Source organism: Sebastes fasciatus, chromosome 11, assembly GCF_043250625.1.
Source record: "Sebastes fasciatus isolate fSebFas1 chromosome 11, fSebFas1.pri, whole genome shotgun sequence".
NCBI lineage: Eukaryota > Metazoa > Chordata > Actinopteri > Perciformes > Sebastidae > Sebastes > Sebastes fasciatus.
Window position 1 is genome coordinate 4,331,702 of NC_133805.1, and position 14,345 is coordinate 4,346,046.

At 34.9% G+C, this 14,345-nt stretch overlaps 1 protein-coding gene across 1 annotated transcript; it reads left to right on the forward strand.

Annotated features, from left to right (window-relative positions):
• Window positions 1-1,351: 1,351 nt before the first annotated feature.
• On the forward strand, window positions 1,352-12,650 carry gtpbp4 (GTP binding protein 4). Its single transcript, XM_074650050.1, has 17 exons — window positions 1,352-1,510; window positions 3,007-3,177; window positions 3,267-3,370; window positions 3,962-4,098; window positions 4,188-4,288; window positions 4,404-4,496; window positions 5,660-5,851; window positions 6,594-6,659; window positions 7,617-7,706; window positions 7,812-7,922; window positions 8,007-8,084; window positions 8,193-8,244; window positions 8,336-8,436; window positions 9,250-9,447; window positions 10,134-10,199; window positions 11,108-11,251; window positions 11,876-12,650. Exons 1-17 carry the CDS (start codon window positions 1,463-1,465, stop codon window positions 12,026-12,028), a joined length of 1,905 nt encoding a protein of 634 aa, XP_074506151.1. The 5' UTR covers window positions 1,352-1,462; the 3' UTR covers window positions 12,029-12,650.
• The last annotated feature ends 1,695 nt before the right edge of the window (window positions 12,651-14,345 follow it).

The following is a 14,345-nucleotide window of genomic DNA, read 5'->3' on the forward strand; positions in this document are numbered from 1 at the left end:
CAAATATGGAGTCTGTACATCCATGGTGATAATCTGTACTTTAAAAATATATATATATTTAATACTTTATTTAGAAAGTTCAATATAGTAGTTACATAAAATGTTCAGATTTTTCATTATAAAAAAATTCAGTAAATATTTTACAGTATAAAAAGAATATATAATAAAATAAATTTTACAACAAATAAAATAAAAATGAAAAAGTAAAGGAAAAGAAGATGAATAAAAACAAAAAAAGAAAGAAAAAAACACAATCAGGGTCTGTTAAACAGTTGGAATACATTTTAAATGTCTAAATAATCTAATCTAATGTTTTTGGCAATTTAGAATTTTTGAGTTTTAAGTCTTCAATCGTAGTAAAATATGTTTTAAAATCAGTATTTTTAAAAGTATAAAAGGAGGGTAGTTTTTTTAAGCGTATCATTTGATGGATATAATATTTTGCTAAGATATTAATCAAATTAATTACTTAAATTTCATCTGCCAAAAAACTGGGATTGTTCAAAGTGAGTAATATCTCAATCTTTGTTATTATTATTTTTTTGATTTTGCGTATTACCAGTATAACCATTTTTCTTTTTAAGCTCTACAATCATTCTGTTATTTGCATTTATGTATTTTATTCAATTATTATTATTATTATTTATTTAATTTATTTATCATTATTTTATTTTATATTTATATTTTTATTTTGGGGAGGGGGGGGGGGGGGATAAAGGGGGAATATTACTGTCTAAAAAGAAAAACATGAATCTGTAATCTGTTAAATAACTTTTAGTTATAAAAAATAATACATGAAATTAGAAAATAAGAATTAAAATAAAGCAAGCACTGCAAAAGTCAAGAAACATATATAGTGTAAAAGACAATTATACAATAAAATTATGAAAAAATACTATAAAATATACAGTATGCACAATACATCTGTTATAAAAATGAAGAAGATGTACAGGTGTGTGCATGAATGTGCAAAAGTGACTTTAAATATAAACATAATGAAAATCATAGCTAACTTTATTCGCTTTTTAAAAATGGAAAATAAATATTTATTAGATTACAGAAATGTGTTTTTTTTCTGTTATGTCTGTATTCGGACTTAAGGGGGCGATGTGCAGAAAACTCGTCCATGGATGTAAAACGGTCGTGTCTAAAAGGGAACCAGAAATTTGGAGCAACTCTCGCGAGATTATTAAGATTAAGCATTAATCTCTAATAGTTAAAGTTAAGTGTTGACATGGAATGGTTAATGTTAGGCATTAATCTTAAATAGTTAAGTTTAGGCATTAACTTCGGATAGTTACGGTTAAGATAGGTCGTCGGGTAACGAGTCTCGCGAGTTTTCGCAATTTGCGGGTTACCTTCTACACACGACCATACAGACAGCGTCTTTTTCCGGTTTTAACGGAACAAGGAGCTCTCCTTTCCCCCCGTGCCGTCAGCGGACTACAACGTGTCCGACAAAATGGCACTATATAATTTCAAGAAGATTATGGTGGTTCCCACCGCAAAGGTACGTTTTATTCTTCGTCTTTATTGTTTTAAGCGGCTGTTTGTTTTATCCGTCTAACATCGAGCTTTAAGAGACAATTAGAAGATATAAAACAACAACATGGTGGAAAACACGTGCTGAGCATCAGCAGGTTTCTACCCAAGTATGTCCAAGTAGGCTACTTTATTACTTACAGTATCAGGAGAGGAACGGAGAAAAGGAGATAAATCAGCAAACTATTGAATCTGACAAGTATTAGGCGATAATGAGGCTTTCTCATCTAGTAAATGACACAGTTGACATTAAATATGTCCCGCACCAAACCCCGTTCGAAAATCTGCCAGTTTAAGACTCCTGTCTGTCCATTTAAATACCGTGTCGCTATTGGGAGCTGTAGTCACAAAAGTTAGTCTCTCTCGAGAAAAAGAGCTGCAATGTGTATTAATTGTATGCCGAATTATCAAGAGGACATTAGTTATTGGTGGACATAATACAAAACGTTGCTATAAGGTGTCTGCTTTTGCCGACAAGCGAATGTATATTAAACTGACACATTTGTTAATGTAGTTTGGCAGGACGCTCTGGGAAAAAGTTTCCATGAGATTTTGATGGGTGGAAATATAGGAAAACGGCATATTTTTGTGGATAAATATCATGTAGCTGTTCCAGTGCGTAATACAGTATTTATAGATATGAAGAACACGTGCTGAGCTGCTGTAACGAGACAGCAGCAGGTTCCTATACAAGTATGTCCAAGTAGGCTACTTTATTACTTACAGTATCACAAGAGGAACAGAGAAAAAAAAGAGATGAAACAGTTAACTATTGAATCTAACAAGTATTAGGCGATAATGAGGCTTTCTCATCTAGTAAATGACACAGTTGACATTAAATATGTCCCGCACCAAACCCCGTTCGAAAATCTGCCAGTTTAAGACTCCTGTCTGTCCATTTAAATACCGTGTAGCTATTGGGAGCTGTAGTCACAAAAGTTAGTCTCCTCGAGAAAAAGAGCTGCGATTTGTATTAATTGTATGCCGAATTATCAAGAGGACATTAGTTATTGGTGGACATAATACAAAACGTTGCTATAAGGTGTCTGCTTTTGCCGACTAGCGAATGTATATTAAACTGACACATTTGTTAATGTAGTTTGGCAGGACGCTCTGGGAGAAACAGTTTCCATGAGATTTTGATGGGTGCAGATATACGAAAACGGCATGTTTTTGTGGATAAATATTATGTAGTTGTTCCAGTGCATGCTACAGTATTTATAGATATGAAAAAACAAATAACACGACAATAAATTTCGCAATGACCTAATATTTACAAGTTAAAACAGGTGAGGCCAAAGACATAACAGATGAGGCAAATAATTTAAACACAAACTTCTTTTAGAGAGAAAATACTCCTATGCTTTACCAAAAATAAAATGGTAATGATTATCTGGTATCTGATAAAGTGAATAATGTCACATCCCTTCACTAAAACCTTGCACACTGTTCCCCTCTCTGCAGGATTTCATCGACATCACTTTATCCAAAACACAAAGGAAGACGCCCACAGTGGTGCACAAGCACTACCAGATCCACCGCATCCGACATTTCTACATGCGAAAGGTGAAGTTCACCCAGCAGAGCTACCATGACCGCCTCTCGCAGATCCTCACCGACTTCCCCAAGCTCGACGTAAGTCAAGATGCTCTCCTCTTGTGTCCTTTAAGTAATCATTGTTTTACTTTGTGGTAATTTGATAATGTGCCGTTATCTTCCTTCAGGACATCCATCCTTTCTACGCTGATCTGATGAACGTGTTGTATGACAAAGACCATTATAAGTTGGCCTTGGGACAGATAAACATCGCCAAGAATCTGATCGACAAGTAAGTTTGTTGTGCTTATTGTCTTGCATGTTGTTGTTCATTGCTGTGGTTGACTGTAACATTTACTGTGGTTTGTCTTTTAGTTTTCCTTTTTCAGTTCATGCTATCTATCCAGTTAATTTTCTAATGAACCTTAAAGCAATGCAAAATAGTTGGTCCAAAAATTTGTAATATATGTGAAAAAATCAGTGAAAAATGTGTGAAAACTGTCTACAAATATCTGAAAATTTCAGAAAATTATTAGTAAAATAAGTGAAAAAATTGTGAAAAATGTCTGAAAAAATTTGAAAAAAAATGTCCGAAAATTATTAGTAAAATATTTGAAAAATATAAGTGAAATTATCAGAATTTTTTTTTTAAGTATGTGAAAATTGTCAGTTATTAGTAAAATTTGTGAAAAAAAGGTTAAAGTTAAGCCATTAAATGCTTATTGAGGGATTTTGGGGTTCAGTGATACACACAAAAATACATGAATCAAGATCTAATACATAATCATAATAATTATAAAAGAGAAGGAAACAACAGCAATTCAACATAACCCAGAAACAGATAAAAGACAGGTTTGTAACTGCCTTTTTTCCAACCCTCCAGTGTTGCCAAAGACTATGTGCGTCTGATGAAGTATGGCGATTCTCTGTACCGGTGTAAACAGTTGAAGAGAGCCGCTCTGGGTCGTATGTGCACCATCCTGAAACGACAGAAGTCAAGTCTGGAGTATCTGGAACAAGGTAACGGTGTCCGTTACAGAGGCGGAAAATAAAAATAATTTTTTTGATAAGTGAAAATGACTAATCTCGCTGTCGTCCCCCTTCAACAGTGCGTCAGCATCTGTCCCGTTTGCCGAGCATTGACCCCAACACGAGGACCCTGCTTCTGTGCGGCTACCCCAACGTCGGCAAGTCCAGTTTCATCAACAAGGTAAGCGTAAGAGCTGAGCATGAGTCAGACTCGTACACTTCATTGGTTTCATTGTGTTTCAGTCCCTGGACGTTTTGAGTAAAGTTAACATGCTGTAAATGGTCTTCCTCGCCAGGTGACCAGAGCTGATGTCGATGTCCAGCCCTACGCTTTCACCACCAAGTCTCTGTTTGTGGGTCACATGGACTACAGATACCTCCGCTGGCAGGTAAGACGCCGCAGCTCTTACTCTTACACATCACTCATGGTTTATTTTCTCTTTCACATACATGTTCTTTAGCTTCAGATGTGTTCTAACTCGGGCTACATGAACTGTAGATGCAGTGACCAAGTATTTGGGCAGTGACACACATTTTCATTGTGTTGACTCTGAAGTATGATATTTAAATCAATTTAAATATACTGTGTTTACATCCCTATCAGATGAACGGTGTACAACCATTTCCTAAACATACAGACACGTTTTTCAGGGTTTTTTGTGTGTTTATGCCAAATATGAAAATAATGACATGTATTATTGTTTCATAATATGAAGGTATATCAACATGGCCATTTTTGAATTATATTTTTTACATATTTGACTAAGAATATTGGACATCTTTCGATATGTTTTCGGACATTTTTTCACACATTTTGCAAATCATTTTCGGATATTTTCACTTACACGTTTCACATTTTACTAATAATTTTTGGACATTATAGGATATTTTTCACATTTTTACTAATTTTTGGACATTTTTTGGATATTTTTTACTTGTATGTTTCATATATTTTACTAATAATTTTTGGACATTTTTTGGATATTTTTGCGCATTTTTTCAGATATATTTCAAATTTTTTTCCTGAAATTTTTTCAGACATTTTTCACTAATTTCTTTCACATTTTAATAATTATTTTCAGAATTTTTCACATATATTTCACATATTTGTAGGACAGTTTTCACAAATTTTTCTGAAATGTTTCACTAATTTCCCCACAATTTTAACTAATTTTTGGACACTTCTCTAATGTTTTTCTATTGTGTTGATGCTAAAAGTTTTCAGAAGGTTTTATGGTCTTAAATACAGTCTTAAAGCCATTATTGCCATATCAGAGGTCTTATTATAGATTCACACACTATAATTCCATTATTCATTCAAAACCTTTATTGAAGCCTCAAATTGAGGTTTCCCTCATTTACACTGATGTTTAGAAATACAGAGTTAAACAAATCAAAACAAAAGAGGACAATACTCAGTGAAAACAATTGCACACGGAGGTGAAGTAGTTTGAGATCATTATAAAGGTGTTAAACCTGCAGAAATCCACGTTTCCCTTCTTATTCCACACTCCACCCCGGTCATTCTTATGCCTACTCTGTGTGTGTTTAGGTGGTGGACACCCCCGGTATCCTGGACCACCCTCTGGAGGACAGGAACACCATCGAGATGCAGGCCATCACGGCTCTGGCTCACCTGCGAGCGGCGGTTCTTTACGTCATGGACGTATCAGAGCAGTGCGGCCACAACCTGCAGGAACAGCTGGAGCTCTTCAACAGCATCCGACCCCTGTTCGCCAACAAGGTCAGGCTTTTACGATGTTACAGCTGATTACTCATCATGTGAAGTAATGATGTCAGAAAACTGCAAACTCCTTGTACCCAATTTTCTTCCTATTCACATCTGAAACGACGGATATGTGAAACATGTCAGCTTTTTCTGGATGGAGCTCCTCTAAATGTGGGGCAGTGGTGGCCTCCAGGTGCAGAGGTGCACCTAGTTTGCAAGGATGCACAAATACATTTTGCTGTTCCACTTTCTGGTGTGACGAGGCTCTTACAGGCTGCTGTAAAGATATATTTTTATTTTATAATGAATAAATAAAAATAGAAATATGAGCAGCAGTCATTTCATGACAGTTATGACATCAGAAATGTCTTCAGGTCTTACACCAGGCTGCAGGAAATGCTTTGTCATACAAGACCATCTTTTTCCCTGCATGGAATTATTTTAGCACGGTGATTTTGCTGCATCAGTTTAATGTGTTTCTTGAGATGCCACACATCAGAGCACTAGCTCCTGTCTACCATATTGTAAACATGGAAGCACAGTAAGTGCAAACTTAACCTTTTCCGAATTAGAACCCTCAATACCCAACCTTTGATCTAACCATACCAACCACACAATTTAATTTGAGCAAAAGAGGTGAATTTCTGTTAGTGGAAAGTATCCTGTATATTTAGCAGGTCTCTCTGAGGATAAATAAAAGATGAAAAAGTTTGACAGTGTAATACGTGAAGTAATGCTGGTGTCTCGCTCCCCGCAGCCTCTCATCGTTGTGGCCAACAAGTGTGACGTGAAGAAGATCACTGAGCTGTCCGAGGAGGACCAGGTGGGTGATTTACAGTTTGATCTGTCTAAAGTGTCTCTGGTGGACGAGGTGAACTAGAAATTACCTTGTAGGAGTATATTGCAGAGCTGATGACCAGAGCTAGGGAAGGGGGTAATATTCAGAGAAAAAAAATTGAGATTAAAGTTGTAAATTTTTCCACATATTTTACAAATAATTTTCTGATATTTTTCACATATTTTACTATTAATGAAATTTTTCGGATATGTCTTAAATTTTTTCAGACATCTTTCATCATTGTTTTCACATTTTACTAATTTTTGGATATTTTTCACCTATATGTTTCATATATTTTGCAAACTTTCGGATATTTTTTACATTTCTTCAGACATTTTTTAGGATATTTTTCACATTTCTTTTCAGATGTTTTTCTGTAGTTTTTTTCCCACATATTTTAGTAATAATGTTCTGACATTTTTCACATATTTGTAGGACATTTTTCCTAATTTTTTTTCACATATTTAATACATTTTTACGACCTTTTTTCTGATGTTTTTCAATTGTTTTGATGCAAATGATTTCAGAAGGTTTTATGGTCATTATTGCCATATCAGAGGTCTTAAGCAGATTTGTTTATTAGCTTTTTCGCTTTCTTACAATAAGCACAAGAGTTAAGGTTAAAGGTACGGCGGCATATAAAGGCCATTGTAGTTTAAAAAAAAAAAAAAAGAATGATGGAGCTGGGGAAGGGGGTAATATTCTAAGGAAAAAAACGTTTGCGATAAATGAGGGTGATCCAACCTTGCAACATGAAGCGATGTGGTTCCTTGACAAAAAAAAACCACAGTATTGCACTCCACTATTTTTCCATGTTTTTTTTCTTGTAAATTTGTGATATTATCCCCCGCCTCTGTAATTATCTTTTTTTTAACCTACAATGGCCCTAATACGCCGTGGTGTAAAGGTTTATCTTTTTGACTGTTGTCTTCTCGCTTTCAGAAAATCTTTGCAGATTTCACTACTGAGGGAATCTCTGTGATTGAGACCAGCACCCTGACTGAGGAGGGAGTCATGGAAGTTAAAACTGAGGTGAGCTTCAGCCTCCTGAGTCCTGGAGGTGTTGAGGAACAGAGTGTTGTATTGTTGCTGTGAGCGAGCACGTTGTGCTTCATGCTTCTTCTGTGTGTTTGTCAGGCCTGCGACCGGCTCCTCTCCCATCGCGTCGACACCAAGATGAAGGGCAAGAAGGTCCACGACGTCCTCAACCGGCTCCACCTGGCCATGCCCGCCAAGAGAGACGAGAAGGTAAAAACAGTCGCTGACTCGATCAGAAGTCAACGCAAATTACGTCCTCTCATTTGTATCTGATATGAAGCATGTCGTTTCCAGGTGAGGCCTCCGTTCATCCCAGAAGGAGCCATGACGCGCAAGAAGGCGATGCAGGTCGACACACCCAAACGCAAAACGGTACGTCCTGTGTTCACGTCAGACATCGGGGCTTTCATTACGATGAGATGTGACACCACTAACAGCTCTCTGTGTGTATAATAAAACATTTTACTGTTCATCTCGCAGGAGAGAGACCTGGAGGTGGAGCTTGGCGATGACTACATTCTGGATCTACAGAGTAAGAAGACTTTTCATTTCAGCACTGTGAATTTGTAGAAACGCTTACACCTGTAATGCTGATATCATTTTTATTTGTGTTACTTTTAAAGAATACTGGGATCTGATGAACGAGGAAGAGAAGCAGGATAAGATCCCTGAGGTGTGGGAGGGCCACAACATTGCAGATTACATTGATCCTGAAATCATGAAGGTGAGTCTCTGCAGAGTTAAGTGGAAAACGCATTAACACAACTTGGGATTTTTTAGGTTTTAGCAGGCTCAGTTTTAAAGCTAGAGGAAATTAATCACACATATCTATTCAAAATGTACCTTAAAGGGAGATTTGTCAAGTATTTATTACTCTTATCAACATGGGAGTGGACAAATATTCATGCTTTATGCAAATGTGTGTATCTATTTATTATTAGAAATTATTTATCAACACAAAACAATGACAGATATTGATCCAGAAACCCTCACAGGTACTGCATTTAGCATAAAACAATATGCTCCAATCATAACATGGCAAACTGCAGCCCAACAGACAACAACAGCTGTCAGTGTGTCAGTGTGCTGACTTGACTATGACTTGCCCCAAACTGCATGTGATTATCATAAAGTGGGCATGTCTGTAAAGGGGAGACTCGTGGGTACCCATAGAACCCATTTACATTCACATACCTGGAGGTCAGAGGTCAAGGGACCCCTTTGAAATTGGCCTTGCCAGTTTTTCCTTGGCAAAATTTAGCTCAAGTTTGGAGCGTTATTTAACCTCCTTCATGACAAGCTAGTATGACATGTTGCCAATGGATTCGTTAGGTTTTCTAGTTTCATATGATACCAGTATCTTCACTCTAGCTTTAAAACTGAGCCGCTACAACCTAAAAATCACGAGTTGCATTAAAGAAATTAGTGGCGTTAAAATGAATTTTTGTTAACGCATTATTATAGTGTTAACCTTGACAGTGGAAAGGAAAGGATTTATATGTCTTTGTTCTAAACGTCTTGATTTCCTGTCTCACAGAAACTGGAGCAGCTGGAGAAGGAGGAGGAGCTGAAGGAGAAAGCCGGGGAGTACGACTCTGATGACGAGAGCGAGGACGAAGAGATGCAGGAGATCCGCGTCCTGGCCAAACAGATCCGCGAGAAGAAGTTCCGCATGATCGTGGAGTCCAAAGAGAAGGACGTGCACGGGCCTCGCATGCCCAGGACCACCACCAAGGTGAGGATACCGTTAATACGTCGGGTCTGCTGCTGACAGAGGTATCAGAGAGAGAATTTAAACCTACAGTATGAGGAATATAACTGAGACATTACTCACATTAAGACTACGGAGGTCTCCTTTCTAAGGGCCCTTTCACACCAACTTTGTTAGGTCCAGACTTTTGGACTTTTCAGTTTGATCCGAACCAAAATTACAGGTGTGAAACCTCCCTGGACCAAACAGCTGAACCTTGGTCCGACGAAAAGAGGTGGTCCGGATCAGACCGAACCATGTTTCAGTTCATTTCTAGTGTGAGAAGGTTTTTTTGGATGGTTTGGACAGGAAATTTTATAGGAAGTTCTGGTAAGCTGTCGTCAGAAAGAGGAACAACGCAACAAAGACAGACATACAGAATCTGATAAAGTCCACAAAAATAGTGATGTTTATAAAGTAGGTCTATCCAAGTTATCGCTATAATAACTCGTTAATGAAAATTTGTTTTAACGCCACTAATTTCTTTAACGCATTAACGCAGCTTGCGATTTTTAGGCTGTAGCGGGCTCACTTTTAAAGCTAGAGTGAAAGTCGTGTAGTGTGAACGAGCCAATCGTGCTTTTGTTTTATGAAATAATTAGTTTCCCTTTTGTAATATTTGACTAACCTCTGTCCACCACTGTTTGTGTGTTTGTTTTTTACATGTACAGGTTGAAAGAAAGAAGCTAGAGAAGGAGATGGGTGACCTCGGTCTGGACATGAACGACAAGGACGATGTAAGTTCTTCCTTCAGATCAGAACTTTGACTCTATAATACGATATAATCAAATTAATCATGTGGGACTTTGTCTTATTTCATAATTTTATATGAAAATATTACTTATTGCATCTTTTTAGAAAGTTTAGAATTTAAACAAAGTACTCTGTTAATACAGTTATGATTACAGTATAAATAAATGACTCGATAAATAAATAAATGTCATTAAATGCAGCAAAAATAATATAAACAAATAATGTTGCCCTTAATTAATTGATCAAATGTGACGTAAATTTATATTCCTTTTTTAATTTGCCTCTTTATTTATCTTTGTATTAATTCCCTTATTTATTCTTCTGTTTAATTTTCTCTTTAATTTATTAATTAATTTATTTTTATCAATTTTATTTTTGCATTTATAATTTATTTATATTTCTTTATTTTTTCATTTAGTATTTATTTATTTTATATATTTTTAAATGTGTATTTATTTATGTATTTATTAATTTCTGCACGATTTACCTTCGCATTTCACCCCTTATTTATTTTTTATATAAATATATAAAAAATAAATTCAAAAATAAACAAATAAATGGAAATATAGTTAAATAAATTATAAAAATAAGTACATAAATAATTTAATTAAAAGGGAAAATTAAACAGAGTAAATTAATAAGGGAATTAATACAAAGATAAATAAATAAAGAAGCTAATTAAAACAGAAATATAAATTTATGTCAATATTTATTTAATATTTTTGCTACATTTAATGAAATGTATTTATTTATTGAGTCATTCATTTATTTATTCATATATTTCTGATTTTGTCATGTTCCGTTCTCCGTATGTGAATGCCTGAAACCTGCTACAGAAATAGTTGTTCCCACACATAGTGGATTCATAAGTATGTTCCTCTTGTGCTTTCAGAGCCACTACGCACAACAGGCCCGGCGGTCCCGAAGCGTCACCAAGAAACGTAAGCGTGAAGTTTCAGCACCTCCGACCTCCAAAACCCGCAGCCAGAGCGCCTCCCGCCCACCGCGAGACCAGTCTGGTATACGAGATCCAAAGGTACGTGACGTGTTTTTGCAGCAGAAAGCCAAGACTTCTGTCTTTTGCATCATTACATTGTACGCTTGTGATGACGACATCATGTTGCGTTACATATGGAACATAACGAAACTAGAAAAAACACCTTTGCATTAAATCTGCTGATAAAAATGAGCATATCTCAAAAACTAAAAAATGTGCATAGTTCTAATAACTTGCGGAGTGTTAAGAAATATTTTGTCCATGTTTCTACATTTAGAAATCTTTTTTTATCAATATGTTTTGTGTGTTTATTTAGAAACATTTTATGAAAAAAACATGCACAATTTTTGTATGTTTTTTTTATTTGACACAATTTCAACACTTGAAATCTATAATATGATATATAATTAAATTAATCATATATCAAATATTACAGCTTTCTAGAAAGTGTTGAATTTCAACTGAGTACTCTGTTAATACAGTTATGAATACAGTATTAATTGGGCATTGTGATTCTGCAGTGGTCAGGACTCCCATCCTGTCGTTCTTCAAAATCTGAAAATAGAAAGAATTAAAACATTTTACAACATGTGGGGGAAAACTCACTGGTTCTGAAAGTTAATTTGAAGAGAACTCACGTCAGTGTCTTTGTTTGTTCCTCAGATGGCAAAGAAGGCAAAGAAGATGATGAAGAACTCCCAGAAAGACATGAACCGCGAAGGCAAGAAGGGAGAGGCAGACCGACACGTGTTTGACCTCAAACCCAAACACCTCTTTTCCGGGAAGAGGAAGTCCGGCACCCACGACTACAGATAAAACTGCATATTCTGGACTGTTGAGACCTGGACACTCTTATGGAAAAGAGAGGCTTCTCTGTGGAGATCAGTGTCTTCATTCTGTATATTTCCCCAGCAGTAAAAGAGAAACATGAAATATATTTCCCTTTTCAAGAGAGGAAACTCTGGTCATTTCATATTTTTGTGACATGGGAGTGTCATCCTTGAGGATGGTGGCGCCATAGAAGACTGTAAAGCTGCTGGGGAAATGCACCCAACCCATTTAAATGATTAGTTATTATAATAACAGTGTGTCTTATTAAATGTCAGCTGTCAAAGGTTTGCTCACAAGAGTAAAACTGTAAAGATCTCAGAACTATATGGAAAAGCTGAGACTCAGAACCCAGTTGTGTAATGTCACATTTTGTTACTGCAGTTGCCATGATCAAAAACTTACAAATATAAATGTTATTCAGTTGTGTAAAACTGATTTGTATTCAAGTTTTTCTCTTGGCAATTCACAGTTAAGTGGACTTTTATGCCATACAGCTTGTACATGGCTCAGGAAATGCTGGGTTTACTTTGGATAAAGTGATGATGATAACTCCCATTGATAGATATTAATGAACAAGTGAATTTAATAAAAACACACTTGAAGTAAACTGCAGTCTGTCATGTTGTTTTACACACATTCCTCTATATAGTGTGCTTTTATTTTGAAAACCAGGGGTCATGCACGGAATTTACCTTCACCTGTATCATACCTGTGTAGAGTTGGAAATGTTGGTTATTTGACTTTTGCCGTCGGCATCTTGTTCTTTGACACGGAGATAGCGACCAGATCAAAATCTATTTAGATTTTTAACAATTTAAGCGTTTCCTTGCTTCTGTCAAATATACACGCGTGATAAAACATGAGTTAACATGTTTTACAATCCGTTAACAGCGACTCTTTAATTCGGCATGTGTTGTATTTAGTAAGAAGCCTCGTAGCAACTCATAATGTAATCATTTCAATGTGATAAAAAGCTTGTAATGTAATAATCAGCACATGAGAAAGCCACGAGCGAATAACAAGTTTTGTGCATAATGTGATGAGTTATTACATTATAAGAACTTTATTACATTTTAAACTAAGCAAAAAAAGTTTTCAAAATTCAGTTCAGTTTCATTTGTCAAGTATTTAATACTCTTATCAACAGGGGAGTGGGCAAGTATGATGCGTTATGCAAATACTGTATATGTATATATTTATTATTGGAAATCAATTTCAAATCAACAACACAAAACAATGACAAATATTGTCCAGAAACCCTCACAGGTACTGCATTTAGCATAAAAAATATGCTCAAATCATAACATGGTAAACTGCAGCCCAACAGGCAACAACAGCTGTCAGTGTGTCAGTGTGCTGACTTGACTATGACTTGCCCCAAACTGCATGTGATTATCATAAAGTGGGCATGTCTGTAAATACATATAAATAACAACTATATATATACATACATACACACACCTGTTTGTGTATTAATTTGTATATAGTTACACATTTATATACGTATTTGTTTTTATCACCTTTTATCATTTTGCCACTTTATTATTATTGATATGTTATGTGATGTTCTGTTTTAACAGTTACCATATATTTACTTTATTTATCTTTTTTATTGTCTTGGGAAGCACTTTGTAACGTCTCTTTTTAAAAGTGCTATATAAATAAATTCATTATTATTATCATTAATATTATTATTATTATATTATTATTATTATTAGTAGTAGTAGTTGTAGTAGTATTATTATTATTATTAGTAGTAGTTGTAGTATTATTATTATTCTGATTCTGATTATTCTGATTATTCTGATTATTCTGATTATTATTATTATTATTAGTAGTAGTAGTAGTAGTAGTTGTAGTATTATTATTATTCTGATTCTGATTATTCTGATTATTATTATTCTGATTCTGATTCTGATTATTATTATTATTATTATTATTAGTAGTAGTAGTTGTATTATTATTATTATTATTATTAGTATTATTATTATTAGTAGTAGTAGTATTAGTAGTAGTTGTATTATTATTATTATTATTATTATTATTATTATTAGTAGTAGTAGTAGTTGTATTATTATTATTATTATTATTATTATTATTAGTAGTAGTAGTAGTAGTTGTATTATTATTATTATTATTATTATTATTATTAGTAGTAGTAGTAACTATTAGTAGTAGCAGTAGTAGTAGTAGTAGTAGTAGTTGTAGTATTAGTATTATTATTATTAGTAGTATTATTTCCTAATTTGAAGCGCTTTGGTAAGTTCTTAATAAGCCGAATTCAGAGGAAGACGCCATTTAA